This window comes from Portunus trituberculatus, chromosome 17 (assembly GCF_017591435.1).
Source record: "Portunus trituberculatus isolate SZX2019 chromosome 17, ASM1759143v1, whole genome shotgun sequence".
NCBI lineage: Eukaryota > Metazoa > Arthropoda > Malacostraca > Decapoda > Portunidae > Portunus > Portunus trituberculatus.
In genome coordinates this window covers 3,910,001-3,928,330 of record NC_059271.1, presented here as the reverse complement: position 1 = coordinate 3,928,330, position 18,330 = coordinate 3,910,001, and the positions used below count along the sequence as shown (strand labels likewise).

At 41.5% G+C, this 18,330-nt stretch overlaps 2 protein-coding genes across 5 annotated transcripts in view; one reads left to right on the top strand and one right to left on the bottom strand.

The window, feature by feature from the left end:
* LOC123505118 (alanine--glyoxylate aminotransferase-like) overlaps positions 1-18,330 on the top strand; it is a 90,132-nt gene that overhangs the window by 9,022 nt on the left and 62,780 nt on the right. The window lies entirely within an intron of this gene.
* LOC123505119 (bone morphogenetic protein 2-like) overlaps positions 12,515-18,330 on the bottom strand; it is a 20,804-nt gene continuing 14,988 nt past the window's right edge. The window contains exons 1-3 of one of the 2 annotated variants that reach the window (XM_045256193.1): positions 18,309-18,330; positions 14,479-14,821; positions 12,515-14,205 (exon numbers count right to left, since the gene is read on the bottom strand). The exon at positions 18,309-18,330 is cut by the window's right edge and continues 341 nt beyond it. In XM_045256193.1, the coding sequence (XP_045112128.1) occupies positions 13,316-14,205; positions 14,479-14,812 (1,224 nt within the window). In that variant the 5' untranslated portion in view covers positions 14,813-14,821; positions 18,309-18,330 and the 3' untranslated portion in view covers positions 12,515-13,315. The remainder of the gene's footprint in view (positions 14,206-14,478; positions 14,822-18,308) is intronic. The other variant, XM_045256192.1, reaches the window with a different exon arrangement.

Sequence of the window (18,330 nt, the reverse complement as noted above, 5' to 3'; positions counted from 1 at the left end):
ACACACACACACACACACACACACACACACACACACACTCACTCACTCACTCACTGGCAGCTAAACGGCCACAAACTCTAGACTTCCACGACAGGTTTAACCGGTATTGAATTTTCCCCTTTTACTGCTGGTACAAGTCTTTTCTCTTCCTTAATCGTGGCTGATTCTTCCATAGCTTGGCTGGCCGCTGCCTCCAGAAAGTAACGTGGCACCGCAGTACATCGGGCACAGAGCAAGCCACATCCCATGCCACCGTGCATCTTCCGCCTTCATCCCTTCCCTTCCTAAGCTTACACAAACGTCGACGGTCTGCTCTCTCTCTCTCTCTCTCTCTCTCTCTTCTCTCTCTCTCTCTCTCTCTCTCTCTCTCTCTCTCTCTCTCTCTCTCTCTCTCTCTCTCTCTCTCTCTTATTCTAACCGTTCAATACTAAATAAGTCTGAACAGTTCGTGGTGGGCTTTCATAGATTTTATGGATATTAATCAAAATATGGCTAACAATCTGGAGAAAATAGAATATTCAAGGCGATGAAGAAACACCTTTCACATTTCATACACACACACACACACACACACACACACACACACACACACACACACACACACACACACACACACACACACACACACACACACACACACACACACACACACACACACACACACACACACACACACACACACACACACACACACACACACACACACACACACACACACACACACACACTCAGATTGATTGATCAACACACAATATTCGCAATGATATCTCACATACGCGCCAAACAAGTCCAATATCGCCAAGTGTCTCATATATATATATATATATATATATATATATATATATATATATATATATATATATATATATATATATATATATATATGATGTGATGTGATGTGATGTGTTTGTACTTTATTTTTATCTACTTTAGAACTATTGCAAACTGAAATTGCAAAGTCAGTGTTAAGACTGTGAAAACAATAAAAACAATTAGTGGTACATACTTCAGCTTCCAGTGAAGAGGCACTAGTTTACAACGTGAGACACCAACAAACACAAAATTATGAAATTGTTTCCAGACTCGTAGCTGAACTCACTCGCTCGTGTCACCATTTGATGATCTACTGTGTTACGAAACCACCCAATCTGATTATATATATATTCGCTCTGTTTGTCTCTCACATTATCACCAATTAGTACCAGTATAGAATGCAAGTAACGCCAATGGTAATGGTAACGCCATTCAGTGTGGATAGTCGGTATCCCTCGTTGAAAAGAAAAAAAAAACGCGAAAAATAATAATGAAAGTTCTGTTGTGCAATGGATCACTATCTGTGCTAAGTTCAAATCTTGCCACAAATCCTCTCCACCCACATCCATGAAATTATCAAGGAAGGTAATATTCTTTGTATATTTAGCTGAGAGGAAATGTGATAATGAGATCAGATATGGAAATGTATCAGGAGTTACCATGAAGAGAAATATGCTTTAGGTTTTCTCTTAAATGAAAGTATTTTTTTTATAATTGTGTGTGTGTATGAGAGAGAGAGAGAGAGAGAGAGAGAGAGAGAGAGAGAGAGAGAGAGAGAGAGAGAGAGAGAGACCCTTTGTGATTCCTCCGCTTGAACTGTTTAATTCCTGTTGAGTTCGGCATTTGACAAGTGATGTTGAAAACTAGGGGAGAGTCTTGAACGCAGGAAAAATGATAAGAAGTTTGGCATCTTGCTAATATTACTTATTTATTCATTTGTTTATTTTTTAGTTTGCTTATCTATTTATGTTTTCATTTTTTGTAATTATAAGAAGGGCCAGTGAAGTGCCGGTTCCCGAAAGAATTAGTCAAAATTATGGAATAAATATTTTTTAAACCATCTTCTTGAATGAGTTCAGGTCATAGGTAGATGGAAATATAAATAGACAGGAGTTTCAGAGTTTCCAGAGAAAGAAATGAATGATTGAGAATACTGGATAACTCTTGCATTAGAGAGATGAACAGAATAGGGATGAGAGAAAGGAAAATTTATTTTAAGTAAAGCCGCGGTAGGAGCGGAGGCATGCAGGTAGCAAGATCAGAAAAGTAGTTGACATGAAAACAGCTGTAAAAGATAGCAAGAGATGCAACATTCCGACGGTGAGAAAGGCTGAAGTCAGCTAGAGGAGAGGAGGCGTTGAGACGAAAAGTTTTTTGATTCCACCCTGTATAAAGTAATAGTATGAGTGGAACTCTCCCATACATGTAAAATATACTCCATACATAGTCGGATAAGACCCCTGTGTAGAGGTAGCAGTTGGGGATCAGAAAAACTGGAGGAGACAACTCAAAATGCCCAACTTCATAGAAGCTGTTTAAGTTGGAGATGAGATGTAAAGTTTCCAGTTAAGATTATAAGTAAAAGACAGACTGAGGATGTTCAGTGTAAATGGGGGACAGTTGAGCGTCATTGAAGAAAAGGGGATAGTGGTTCGGAAGGTTGTATCAAGTTGATTGAGGAATTGAGTTTTTGAGTGATTGAAAAATTATAAGTTTACTCCCTTCAATCAGAAATTTTAGAGATATCAGGAGTCTGGCGTTCTGTGGCGTCCTTACGTGATCTGTTTATTTCCTGAAATGTTGGTCGTCTCTGAAAAGATGTGAAAAAACGTAGGGTGTTATCATCAGCTTTAGAAATGTTCAGAAGAGGCAACGATGATTTCACTGTATATTTGAGTGTTTCTGATTATATATATATATATATATATATATATATATATATATATATATATATATATATATATATATATATATATATATATATATATATATATATATATATATATATATATATATATATATATATATATATATATATATATATATATATATATATATATATATATATATATATATATAGAGAGAGAGAGAGAGAGAGAGAGAGAGAGAGAGAGAGAGAGAGAGAGAGAGAGAGAGAGAGAGAGAGAGAGAGAGAGAGAGAGAGAGAGAGAGAGAGAGAGAGAGAGAGAGAGAGAGAGAGAGAGAGAGAGAGAGAGAGAGAGAGAGAGAGAGAGAGAGAGAGAGAGAGAGAGAGAGAGAGAGAGAGAGAGAGAGAGAGATGATTTATAGAAAAATTACCAAATGTTCTGATAAAGGCAGAAATTGGAAGTTGTTTGTGGTGGACGCATAATTTGATGATTAAGAAGAGTAAATAAATGCCTTGAAGAAATGAAAAAATGTCATTTGTGCTTAGTAATAGCTCTGTATCAGTGAAGCGTCACCTGTCTCAACCAGCGTTGTTTACTCGTACTGTCTTTGAATTGCTTTGACAAAGACTTGGGATGATAAGCATGGTTTTTCTTCTTCCTCATCCTTCGAGAGTGTATTTGCATTCACCACCTCGCGCCTCACATCCTCCTCTTGCAACCATAGTGTACTGCCGGGAACGTGAGAGAAATATTATAACTCATATTATTGACGTAGATCTATTCTCCCGAGAAATGTAAGTCTAGTTCATGGCCTTGGTCCAGACTATGACATAGGTGCTAAATCTCTTCCATGAGCGCTACTCAGTCAGTCCACTGACTGCTGCCGCGGAAAGTTTTGCCAACCTTGTGGCCAGTCTGGCGCATTTTTTTTTTTTTTTTAGCTCACCAAATATACATATATGTGCATGATAATCTATGTAAATGTGTATTCATTCATTCATTCAAACTTCCATTCATTTCTTTATCCATCCAAGGTGAGGCCATAGCCAGGTATTTACATCATTCCAGCCACGCTCCTTCCCGGTGTCTCAACCTTTGTTTGGATGCACTCACGCTCTAAAAAAAAGATACATTCTGACATTGTTCTTTTGAATGTTTGTTTTCCATTGGAAATGAAAGTCTTGTCTGTGATGTTCAAAGAATAATGATGCAGAAGAAAAAAAAAATGTGATAAAGGAGAGTGAGATTATGTCGAGGCCCGCGCCAGGGTGGGGACGCGGCGCGATAGCATCAGGGTGCTGAGGGTGGCGATGGCCCAACAAACCGCACACTCACACTCAAACTCCATTAGTTTTCGTTCGTTTCTCTGCCATCACTGGGGATGAAATTGTTCATATGGGAACGGTAGATGATGGAAAACTATGAAAAAGCCCCAAACTCCACCTTTTCTAAGAGGCAAGGAAGCTGAGATGACCGTCACGATGGACAGAGAGGGTCGGCAGACAGGTGACGGGCCGCATCGTTTTGGGGTTGTACGTAAACAATGAAGAAGGTACTGCCGAGGTTAGCAGCCAAGCCTATGTCGACAAGTGTGAGCCAATTCACCTCAGCTTCAATGCTGTTATTGTTGTTGTTTTTTTCTTACTGACTAAAGACAACTTTGCCATGTTGTTATTTTTTTTTCTGACCACCTCCGTCTCGGCCCCCCAAAAAATCACTGTCTCAGGTTTTAAGTATAGGGTTAGATTTTTCGTAATGCTGACAGAACAAACGGAATATTTTTGAAGGTGGGTACGATACTCCATGTGGGATTAGTGACAAAGTAAAATGAGGATAGCCGGGAGACTTCCTCATCTCTCGCACTCCATCACGGTACACGCTCACTGGAAAAAAAGATAACATAATCAAAACAGATGGGAATGTGGATGTGCGAAAGATAGAGGAGGGATAGAGACAGTGATGGACATAGTAAATTGGGGAAGCTAACTTTGCAATGTGAGGAAATAGTACAAATTATTCACACACACATACACACACAAAAAAAAAAAAAAAAAAAAAAAAACCGGTAAAATGTGATTATTTTATTTTCATCTTTGGATCAATACTTTGTGCATTGCTTCACATCAACATTAGTCTGAACTGATATCTAGCTACAGCTCAATCAATCACTCACGGGAGGCATACGCCCGGGAGCGCGTCACCGCGCATACTCTATGGTACCATTCCAGGCGGTTACGTCTCGCGAGTCTCCATGCAGGCTCCCTTCCCATGCCAAGTAACTCTTAACAAGAGGCATCGACTTGCCGCAGCCATGAGTTCTGTGAACGTCCCCTTGGCCTCCTCCATGCTGGGTTATCCCTTTCGGAGACAACCCGATATGCAGGATGGGCTTTTGGTTAGTGTGCCACATGTCCATATAGTCGCAGTTGACGTTGACGGACTATGCTGGTAATCGACCTCGAATCAGTCTCACGGAACAATCACTGATATGACACAAAGTCATACCAGCAGTACCTCATGATCCTGCGAAGGCATCTAGTACCAAAAGACATCAATTCGCCTCTTTAGATCGGTGTTCATCGTCCATGTCTCACAACCACAAAGTAAGACAGGGATCACCAGCGACTTGAAGATACGAATCTTCATCCGTCTGCGCAGGTACCGACAACGCCAAATACTCGTGTTGAGTGAGTCATTAACACCGTGAGCCAGGCCAATCCGCCGTACAACTTCCTGGCTCGACCCACCATCGTCATGCACTACACTACCAAAGTATGTGAATTTTTCCGAGATCTCAATGTCCTCGCCACACGCATGGACAGACTGTACTGTTTCATCCAGTAAGCTTCTTAACACCTGAACCTTGGTCTTGGGCCAGGAAACCTGGAGTCCCAGGGGCTTCGCCTCCTCCAGCAGTGCCTCTAGAGCCATTACCAGAACCTTCAGTGACTCAGAAAAGATTACTGCATCATTAGCAAAAACAATACTTGTAATCTCAGATGCTCCACAATGACTTTAGTTTACAACTCTGCCTAGTACCCAGTCTATGCAAGTGTTGAAAAGTGATGGAGCAAGGACGCATCCCTGCCTCACTCCCGTATTCACAGGAAAGAAGCTGGACACTCCCCCTTTACACTTCGCAACATTCACAGTCCAGGAGTAGAAGCCAGTTAATAGACCAATAATCCTTGCAGGAATCCCACGGAGACGCAGAAGATACCAGAGTGTCGATGCACTGAATCAAACCCCTTCTTGAGATCAACATAGGCTGCAAGCATCTCTTGTTGAAACTTACGTTGGCGCTCCACCAGTACGCAAAGCACTAGAATCCGGTCAGTTGTTGACTTAGTGAGCGTGAACCCAGACTGTTTAGATCTCTGGTGTTTCAGCAGGTGACTGCGGATACGCATCAACAGCAAATGGACAAGCACCTTGCCTGGTACGCTGAGCAATGTTATACCGCGATAGTTGTTGCAGTCCTGATGGTCCCCTTTCCCCTTCCAGATAGGGATGACCAACCCCTTTTTCCAATCAGGGGGAATGGTACCTGAATGCCATACAGCAGTCAAGACAGCATTCAACCCACGGATCATAGCCTCACCCCACGCTTTGAGCAACTCCACACTGATGTTACAGATGCCAGCTACCTTTCCACCCCTCAACTTTACAAAGGCTCCAAATTTTGTTTACTCTGTGCATGTGTTATGTAGTGTAACAGTTATGAAGGTATACGTACAGTATGTCATAGGTGGAAGTGTTTCCTGGAGTAGGAACGAACAATATTTAGTTGAGCAAGTCCTTAGATAAATGTTCAGTCTATGCACAAAAACAACAATGTTGATGCCTTTGCGTTGCCTTGTGGACAAAATATTGATCCAAGAATTATGTGCAACCTGACCCCAAATGCGGTAATAAATTAATAATAGGCATCATATAAATCAGATACAAGTTAGTCTACCGACCTCAGGTTGGAGGAAAAGCACAAAGTACATTTTCTATAAATCCAGGGAAATTATATGTATAAACGAAACTTGATAATATGATGTCTGACTACACACGTGGCTTACAGTTCCTTGCAGGCACCAAGGAAAACAGGACACGAGCGAACTCAGCTTTTTGGTATTGATGAAACGATGTTTTTTTTTTTTTTTCTACGAGTTCACCTAGATTGTACCAAAGACTACAATTGACGACAGGTCGCAGATGAGCGGCGCCTGCTTTATTATGCCTGTCAAAATGTTACCAAACTAGTAATATGTATTTTCCTCTGCTCTGCTAGATGTGAATAAACTTTCTTGAACACCAATATAAACATTATTGATAAGATAAGCTGGATAGGAAATATTATTCTTTGATCAACGTCTTAAGGAGAACGTTGCAAATTTAGTATTTCATCGTTGTACACAGATATTGCAAAGTTGTTTTGCACTATCAATTTGCTCTATTTGACATTTTATATTGATTTGCTGTATATGTTGAAGTAATTTCTTATAGATAAAAAATAAACTGGAAAAATTTGTGTAATTACAAAAGAGATGAATGGCCACTTTTCTTACTTTATGCAGGTTCCTAACGTATGACTGATGATGCAGATTATTAATACTATACATGCCTGGTAATATCTGCATGTTCATAGGACTCCTATCAATACAAGAAGTGTTCATTCAATGTACTATATGTACGTCAGCCTGAATTCCTTGTTTGACACGTGTTTTACCCCCAGCAATGTGTTGTGTGTTGTCACGTCATGCTCTGCGCGTTGGAGGAAACTGCAGCTGTTTTTACGTTAGCATAATTCAATACTATCATTTCTTTTCTTCAATGTTGGTCATGGAATTGTCAGGGAGAATGTATGGACGTGGAAAAGTTATTGTATATGTTGGCAGTTAACTAATCTAGTAGTCTATTTATTTCCACAATTCCAAACTTAAAACTGATTTTCACTTTATAGTACAAAAGAGAGCTGTGGTAATCATTGCACGTTGGCCTGACGTAAATAACGCTCCGTGTAGCTTACCTTTCCTTCCAACTGAATGAAATCACAATCTTCTACTCTGTTTAAGGAAATTTTGTTTTACATGTTTATGAAATAATCGTGCTATAAGCCAGTCTTTCTATCTACAGTGACTTTAATTGCAGTTTAACCCGTAACATGCACGAAGCAAGTAAACCTCAGGCAGGAATTTCCTTAGAGACAAAAAAAAAAAAATAAAATAAAATAAAATAAATAAATAAATAAAATAAAATAAAAGAGCCTATATTTTGAGATAGTGTAACCTTCATTTACAACAGTCCGTTAACTCTGCCCAACCAGTGTAGCGACGAAGAATTCAGTCCTACTTAAAAGAAAAAGGAAAATAGATATTGAAATATCACGTTATTTTTCCCTTCAGGAATATCGACTCTCTCAGAAAGCTGTGGAGCAGTACACCCTTCACTTCAGGTTATGGTTATCACTATCAGTGTTCGTGTTCTCCATACCTGACGTCTAGAGCACAGATGTGTTTTAATAGAATGATCATCCAGCATTATTCCATGCAACAACCATGCTGTCTCTGCTAACCGAAAAGTCAGGGCGTGTAGATCTCAGGAATTATATGGAATCCCTGCATGATGAAAAAAAAAAAAAAAAATCAAAAGAATTTAATCAAATTAAATTATACATTGACTGCCTCGACCACCAAGAAAATTTAAATACAGTGTGTGTGTGTGTGTGTGTGTGTGTGTGTGTGTGTGTGTGTGTGTGTGTGTGTGTGTGTGTGTGTGTGTATGTGTGTGTGTGTGAGGTTATAAGATGTGGCAGAATGCGAGAGGAGCGAGCATGGTGCTGTTCTCATTCATGATGTCCAGCACAGTGTTGCACCATCGTTTCTTTTTCTTCTTACATCACGTCGCTGGTAGCATACAGACACAGACACAGAGGTGTAGCAGGGAGGGGAGGACGCCGCCTCCTTCCACACCAACACGTACCGCCACAACCCTCACCACGCATGCTGACACGCTCTCATTCCTTCTACTCACATGAAAATTTATTCATTAACGTTTTATATAATAATATCAAAACATTTATGTATGTCATCATTTTCTTCCGTGATGGCTAATGTCATTTACGCATTTTCGTGGTCGCCAGAAAATTCTTAAGTAATGAGTGGAGGGTCTTAATGAAGTTATGGACCATTCACTCTCCCTAGTGAGTAGCAGTACTATTTCTAAGGTTCCGAGAGAACTCACTCAGAATTCTAGAATGAACTATTTATATACTATCTTGTTGTGAAGAGTTCAGCACTGTAAATGTGGTGTATATTAGTAAAGACTCCAAACAGACCACCTTAAAAAAGACCCCATGAATTCCCCTGACCCTCAGATGCCCCTCAGACCAAGGCCTTCAATTAGTATGACAGAGAGGAGGCCGCCCAGGTGCGCTGTGGGCCACCATCTTAGTAAACCTCTTCCTTGCAAAATTACTTCGTTTCATTCGCCCATAATCTGCACCCACGATAACGAAGCTTTGTGGAGGCGAGTGAAAGCTAACGGAAGGAAGGGACCTTCATTGAGCAAAAATTTACCTAAGGGCCGACTCTCCTCGTTACTTCAAAATGGCCCTCACTCGACCTTCTCTTCTTTTTCTTCATCTGATGAAGTGGGCTTCTTTTCTAAAGTATCTCATGTGATTTTTCTTTCTTACTTTTGATTGAATAGTTTTGCCTTGTAACTGTTCCGTACAAGAGCTACGTCGCTTAGAGGAAAGGCAATAGAACGAAATGACATCGAAAGAAAACCCAACAGAAAGTATTAAGCCGGTTATGCTAAGTGTGGCTTGTGACTGCCAAATTAAAAAGCTCCTCATCCGAGCAAGAAACCTGTTTGGTTAGAAGCAAGTGATGTCGGCCAGAGAGAGAGAGAGAGAGAGAGAGAGAGAGAGAGAGAGAGAGAGAGAGAGAGAGAGAGAGAGAGAGAGAGAATCAAATTAGCTACTTTTTTGATTAGCAGTGTTCAAGGTAGAAGAGCCTCCTGTGGTGCCTTGTCTCATCATGCCAGCAGTGCTTCCTCACCACGGTCAGGCTACTCAGGGTCGACCCACATCGTTGGGGTCACCGTATGAGAACCTGTCCCCGCTCCGGAAGTCTGTGGTTCCTAGTCAGCCGGGTTATAAAAACCTATGAAAAAAAAAAAAAAAAACTCCCGTCAGACCTGTTAAATGAGACAGACAATAGCCCACGCCGTTCATATCGCTCCATCTCGCCACCAACCGTACCACATGTGAGGTCCTGCCACGTATATACACTTACACTGTGAAAAGTAAAGAAAACTTAATAAATACAATGAATTGTAAAATAAATAATCAAACACACAAATAAATGAACTGATATATTAAATAATCAAGAAAGGATTAGTATATAACTGATAGATTTTCAGGTTTTCCAATGATTACACCTGCGTCTCTCTCTCTCTCTCTCTCTCTCTCTCTCTCTCTCTCTCACACACACACACACACACACACACACACACACACACACACACACACACACATGCGCACGCGCGTATTATCCCGAGAGAGTGTGTATTTTCTTCGAAAAGTGAAAGATCCAGTCATTCTAAATCGGAGGTAGCCTTTGGTCAAATGTTTTTAACACCATTGTTTAGAAGTTACAGGGCATTTAAATATAAAGATACATCATTGTCAAGCGGCTGCACACAAGCTGTGCGCAATGTCTAGCTTGACGCCGTTGCCATATGGCGCTCATTACGTTTTATCTGTCACCGTACTTGCTACAGCGATACATTGCGTTCAATTAAATTCAAATGAGTAGCATGAAATAGTCAAAGAGATGAAGGAGAGGGAGGAATAACCCTTGAATCATCAAAGATAGAGTTGTTAGCAAGAGTTCAGCTTTAGAGACAGATCAGATGGCAGTGGTGCCATCAGGATGAGATAAAGGAGGGAAAGATGAAGTAAAGTTATTGGAGATGTTTTGACTAGCTGCCAAGAATCTCGAAGGGAGTTGAATCTCGAAAGATTTTAACACTTTTGATCAATGAAGGAGTTTTTGTCATGTTGGAAAACAGACTTGATACGAGTATGATTCAGGGCAGAAATATACAGCGCATGAGATTCTGGTGATGGAAGGCTCACGTACCTTTTGTGGGCAACCTCTCTATCATGTATAGCACGAGAACAGTCTGTGTTAAACCAAGCTTTGGGAGATTTTGGTCTACAGAAAGAATGAGGAATGTACGCTTTTATGCCAGACACTATCATTTATGTTATGCACTCAGCACACAGAGATGGGGTCTCTGACACGGAAGCGATAGTCATTCCAAGGAATATATATATATATATATATATATATATATATATATATATATATATATATATATATATATATATATATATATATATAATGTTGTTTTTTATAAGGATCGTTTATCTGTAATTGCTTTGCTAGTAGTGAAAACACGTGTTAGTATGATGCAGAGATGGCCCGCTCGTATTGTATGGAATTGAGAGTTGAAAGAGTGAGCAGGGAAGGAGAGGAAGGATTGAGTCTAAATACGATTAGATACCCGAACAAAATTTTTATAGTGAGAGTCTTGAGTAAGAAATAGTTAAGTGCGGAAGAGTTGGCTGATTAAGAAAAGCAAGGAATGATAACGATTGTTACGGCGCTTAGAGAATGTGGAGGAGGGGAGACTTGTGAAAAAGATAACTGATTCTCAATTTATGAGTATGAGGCTACAGTGAAGACCCCTAATGGTCAGTGTGGAGAAAGTATTTAATATCACTACCAACTTGGGTTAATAATTAATGGAGACATTTGGAGTGTTGACTGCAGTTTGGCTTTTAGATATCGACTGGAATGAAACTGGCGGAGAAAGGCTAAGAAATCGTAATTTTAACACTGTAATCATCGTGATGCAATAGATATACATATAAAAGAGAGAGAGAGAGAGAGAGAGAGAGAGAGAGAGAGAGAATCGTAAATCTCACTAGCGCGCGCGCGCACACACACACACACACACAAGGCGCGCGCGCCCGGTAGCTCAGTGGTTAGAGCGCTGGCTTCACAAGCTAGAGGACCGGGGTTCGATTCCCCGGCCGGGTGGAGATATTTGGGTGTGTCTCCTTTCACGTGTAGCCCCTGTTCACCTAGCAGTGAGTAGGTACGGGATGTAAATCGAGGAGTTGTGACCTTGTTGTCTCGGTGTGTGGTGTGTGCCTGGTCTCAGGCCTATCCGAAGATCGAAAATAATGAGCTCTGAGCTCGTTCCGTAGGGTAACGTCTGGCTGTCTCGTCAGAGACTGCAGTAGATCAAACAGTGAAACACACACACAGAACCGTCTCCTCCCTCCCCAACACAAAATTTTTCACCTTACTTTTATGACAGTAGATAAATAGAATGAGTTTTAATTTTCTCTCATTATGAGCGGCTCTCAGCCTACCTCCTCCTTGATGCCCCTGCCTCCTGCTGCCACTGAGCTGCTGCTGCATTACCAAAGCCTGTCTCGCATGCGTCCTTAGTCCGTGAAATACATTATGATTAGATTCATACTCTCTCTCTCTCTCTCTCTCACACACACACACACACACACACACACACACACACACACACACACACACACACACACACACACACACACCACACACACACCTCCTAGGACATGTAGTCGCGTGAATTGTTGCATTTTGTGCGTTTTCATAGGCAACTTCCACTCTGCACTGCCACAAATTAATAGTGTGTGTGTGTGTGTGTGTGTGTGTGTGTGTGTGTGTGTGTGTGTGTGTGTGTGTGTGTTCAGCAGTTCCTTAGATGTTTTTAATTCATTTAAATTATTATAATTGTATAAGTTTTATTACAGAGATATTCAGTCTTTTAATTATGTACAAAATACCTTATTCTGTATTCACATTTAAATATATATAAATCTGTACATTCTCTTACGTGCAGGAAAGGTATAATACAGAGAATAAATACATGTGGAGTTAGGAACGTGGGGGATACGGGCAGCGGAGCCGGGGGACAAGAGGGCGAGCTGGTGGAGATGGCGGCCACAGTCAACAAGCTGGTGGTGAGCGGGGCTGGGGCGGACAGACCGTGCTCGTCCCTTGATCTTTGGTTCTGTATACGCTGCACTACAACTTTGTCTCACAGCCTCAATAGCGTCATGATGGGCGTCAGTCATGTTGTCCAACACAATACTTACACTGCTTGGCTCTGTGTCCCACCGCTTCGGCGATGTGCCACCCTGGCCCCCCTTGCACCACTACTCACGCATCTTTGGTCCGTGCTCTCACTACCCAGCCTCCAGCCCTCCACTGACGCGGGCTGGTGCGTCAGTGCTGACACAATAAACGGACGGTTTTATAATTTTCTTGTCTCCGTGGTGAATCTCTGCCACGACAAACAAGTGCGGCCCATAGTTCATTCATCAGGAACACAAGCTCTCAATAGTCTTATGACCAAGCGGGCGTTTTATCACCTACATGTAGTACTTATGTTACATTTATTTCTGGTTCACGTTGTAGGTATTTATATATGAAATCTAACATACATATCACATTACCGGGTCGACTAGCGAGCAGACAGCATGGCAGCGGCCGTGGATGAAAAGCATCGGGGCTGTCGCCCGCTGTTCACCGACACCCGCATCCCTCCACCACCATGTCTTGGTGATTCTTGAGCACGAAATTTTTATCGTCGTCCAGGTAGAGCATGGATATAGGTGAAAGTTCAGTAGGGACACAACAGGCCTTGGGCACTCGGTCTGGATACCGTGAATTAACTAGTGTTTGTACCACTGCATGATTAGTAGTATTGAGGGAGTCGTGAAGAGGAAAGTGGCAGTCTCCTTTGCAGAAGTAAGCATCATATCCTGAAGGAGCCACTATCCAGTCGTCCCAGCCTACTTGACGAAAGTCAACATGGAGACGATGTCTTCGACACGTATCTCGAGTCTTTTTATGTTTGTTTACCACGGCTCGTTTGGTTCGCACTTGTGCCTTCCCGTCGTTGGCGTACACAACGAGCAGCGGCTGTTGTTGTGACCACAGCTCTTCCTCCCTTGCTGACCTCTTGAGCCGCACATGGGATGCGTCCAAGGTCGAGGTTTTACTGAAGGGAATGACCTCCACTAGCAAGCCATTGTTGCTTTTAGGCGTTGCTATCCACCGACGAATAGCGTCTGCGACATCCAAAGTCTGGACTCCCATCTGACGCGCGTCGACAATTTTTGTATCTAAGAGGCGCAACGCTGGTTCCGACGACCGAGTGGCGCGACGTAGCACATCATACACCATAATGCGCTGCAAGTAAGGTACAGCCTCGGATGTCCATCGCCGTTGCTCTCGTCCCCGTAGTTTGCTGGTGTTTGCTGTGGCTTCTAGCATGTGGTCTGGAGCAGCCGGATGCTTCAGGTGTGTAAGTCTCAGCTCAGCAGAGTGCAGGACCTCCTCGCTGGGAAGCTTAGCGAGATTGAAGCGCAGGCGCATCTTGTGTACTGGGTATCGGTTGTCTGCCTCGCTTTCTGTGGGTTGAGATTGTACTGCCTTTCAGCTCATTTCCTAGTAACTTGTGACTTTTTCTAAACAACTTAGGAAATATGGTATACACTTTGATTAAATGACAACAATTTCCGAACACACACACACACACACACACACGTAGATATTCTCTAAATTGTTCTTTGTATTCAGGTGTTTATGAAAAAATATCTAAACACTTTATCATGATGGAAATCCACCCGAAATTGAAATATCCTGAATCTAAACCACACACACACTCACACACACACACACACCTTCATGTGTAAAGCTTCTGGCGGTGTTGTAGTTTTGTGAGGTCGGGGTCGGGGGACGGTGCTCTGTTGACTCAGCCTTAACAGCATCGTTATGTCCCGCCTGCTGTCGACGGAACAGCTCCAGCATGTAGGGCGGCACCACTAAGTCCATTTTGACACTAGGTCGCTGCTTGAGGCCGAAAGACGAGAGGAGGGAATTCTCCAGCTGTTGGACGATGGGGTTGTTTCCTGCGGCAGGCTTTCTGTCACTTATGTCCCGCTTCGCCGCCACCGCCGCCGCCGTCCACACCAACACCGCCACCACCCGCCAGCACCAACTCCTCGATAGCATCATGCTACCAGCCTGCAACACAATCACCACTGTTAATTCTTCTCACAGGCAAAGGAATTATTGAAAAGTAAACGCCACACCCCACAGGACGTAACGGAATGTACAAAATGATCATGACATTGTTTGCTCACTTTATTTTATGTTTATTTCTAGCATATGGAAAAAAAAGTATTAGACGAGTTCATTAAAATGAAGGTGGTCTTAAAGGCATAGCACAAACAGGCAGCGTCAAGCATATTAGTGGTCCCTCAAGGCTGGTGTGTCTGTTCGTGAATAGCAATAAGATGCACATGGTGTACCTACCTCCCTCGCTAGCCCAGACATCCCCCTTATTCTCTCTCTCTCTCTCTCTCTCTCTCTCTCTCTCTCTCTCTCTGTGTGTGTGTGTGTGTGTGTGTGTGTGTGGTGAGAGAGAGAGAGAGAGAGAGAGAGAGAGAGAGAGAGAGAGAGAGAGAGAGAGAACAGCAGTAGCCGGTGGAATAAATAATTGGATGTAAGGAATAACCGAATCAATGAGCTTTTTAGTGAAAACTACATATTCTTGGCATCTAAGGCTAAGAAGTAAACTACCGGGGTTTTTTTCTACGTACTACAGCCCATACGAGACTAATTCTTTGATTGCGGTTTTTATTTATTTATTTTTTTTTTGTTAACCTGAGTCTGAGAGCAACGCACTTACTGGTTGGAAATGACCGGCTGAACATGCAGGCTCGAGACTCCCTCCCTGCCTGCCTTGCCGTCTTCTCAACTGCCTAGTAACTATTACAGGCTCGGGTAGCTCACTAGGCACGTCATCTCATTTACTTCATGACAAAGCAAACACGAAGCAATCATGCGTAAGAAGTTGGTCCTACAAGCACTAGTCTTCTGTACCGGAGTTCATAGCGTGGGGCATGCCGAGCCACACCTTCAGCTCACTCACCAGCCGCGTCATGACCCGATAGTCACAAACATGGAGCATTACGCGCACTTTCAAGTCAACGGGCTACAACAAATCGTGTTCAACATACAAACTGATGACATGACGTTAGAAGAGTTAGATGAGTATCGTTTGAGTGACATTCCCTTCATAACAAAACAAAGCCCTTGCCCATTTTACTTGTTTTGTTTCTTGTAACCAACCAATAATAACAACAGCAGCTACTACTACTACTACTACTACTACTACTACTACTACTACTACTAAAACCACCACCACCACCTCCACCACTACCGCTAATACTACTACTTTACTGTCTTCACTACAAATGTTGTTGTTGCCTTTATTAACCTTACTTCTGTTTTCACTCCGTATGTCTTGTGCAGAGAACAAACACTGAAATAAAGGAATGTGAATTCAATGCCTTTTTTATCTAATTTTTTACTCTATGATGTTACGTGGCATGTCTCCTGACTTTAAGGGCCACATTTACTTTGCTTAACCGACATATAATACGAGTGATTGTCCGTCACTATTCTCGACAACAAAAAGTCGGTAAGATTGATTCCCTGAGTGTGTGAAAGCATTGGCAAGACAACACACCACATTCGCCGGTTTCCCTTTGCTGCACTTATGTTTTTTTTCTATTTTGTCCGCACCAACATGTCTACACACACACACACACACACACACACACACAAAAAAAAAAAAAAAAAAAAAAGACTACCTGCAGCATCGTTATTGGTTCGTTCAGACGCGTTTTATTACAGGCGTTTTGAATTATTCCATTTGTTTCTATACATTAAAATTCTTACAGATTAATGTTAATCGCTTGTGCGAAAAACTATCCTCTCTCTCTCTCTCTCTCTCTCTCTCTCATACATTTAGTTTATGTATCTATGCATGTCTGAAAATGTTCTGGCGCGGCAGCTGAAGTAACAGTTGCAAAATATCAAGCTAATGATGTCTATTAATTTCAAAGATAAAAGTCATGTATTTTCCTTTCTTTTGTATATTTGCATAGTTCCATATTCTAAAAAGACTTTGCTTTCCGTTTGCATTAAAATTCATTAGCAGAGCAAATGACCAGCAGCACTCTTAAGACACACTGGTGTTCATGCTCTATGTTTTAATCTTATATTCCTGCCTTCTCATTCTTTCACATCTCATATCTACAACTCTGGCATTAAGCTTCATGCTATTAATGAAAGTTTCGGTTTATCACAGTTCTTTTTTTATGAGGAAGAAAAGAAAGACTTGATTTAGTTTATTCTTGGTGTGCTTTAAGCGGAAGCAAGATTTTTCAAATGACAAGAAACACTTGTGATTAGTTTTGTTAGAGTTGAACCAGACGTGGACGTGGAGGCTAGAATGTTGCGTAGTATGTGGTCAACATTGGCAAACACCAACCCGCGACTTGTTTCCCAGCATTACGTATTATTACTATCATAACATATCATATACTTTAGGGTCAGGTCGAGACCACACTACCTGAGGTAGGCCAGAAGAATACTCTCCCCAATTGCCTGCTGGGAAAAGGTGACTGAGAGGCGGAACGAGAGTACCGGGACATTCCTTTCTATCTCTACTCTGGCTAGTGTTCTTTACATGGGATGCCACTCCTGTGTATCGACACGGGAACACTAACTTTTTTTTTCCTTTTTTTTTCCTTAGTGCTTCTTCTCTTCCCACTACCGCTGCTACTACTATTAGTACTACTACTACTACTACTACTATTACTTCTAACAATAATGATAATAATAATGATAATAATAATAATAATAATAATAATAATGCTAATAGTAATAATAACAATAATAATAATAGTAATAATGACAATAATAATAATAATAATAATAATAATGATAATACCTATTGTTAGTAGTAACCGTAGTAGCAGTAGTAGTTGTAGTAGTTGCAGCAGCAGCAGCAACAGTAGCAGCAGTAGCATAGTAGTAGCAGCATCAGTAGTAGTAGTGGTAGAAGAGAGCAATACTGTTGCTACTATTACTACTACGCTGCTACTACTACTACTACTACTACTACTACTACTACTACTACGCTGCTGCTGCTGCTACTACTACTACTACTACTACTACGCTGCTGCTACTATTACTACTGCTACTACTACAACTGCTACTACTACTACTACTACTACTACTACTACTACTACTACTACTAGTACTACGATGCTGCTGTTGCTATTACTATTACTACTACTACTACTACGCTGTTGCTGCTGCTACTACTACTACTACCACTTCTACTACTATTTCTACAATTACTACTACTGCTACTAGTAACACTAATAATGATAAGAAGAAAATATGATAATAAAAAGTAATAGAAGTCATAATAATAATAATAATGATAATAATAAAAATGATAAAAAATGATTATAATTATTATCATAATAATAACAACACTGTAGCAGGAACTGTACAGTGTCCCAATAAATTCAGATTTGCATGTAAGTAATTTGGAGGAACGTGGCCAAAGTGGGTAGTGAGGCCACACGAGCAGTGATGGATGAGGCACACAAGACTCGGCCAAGCCACAAGGAGGGCGACAGAATCTCACCTGTCTGAGGGATAGTTGCCGC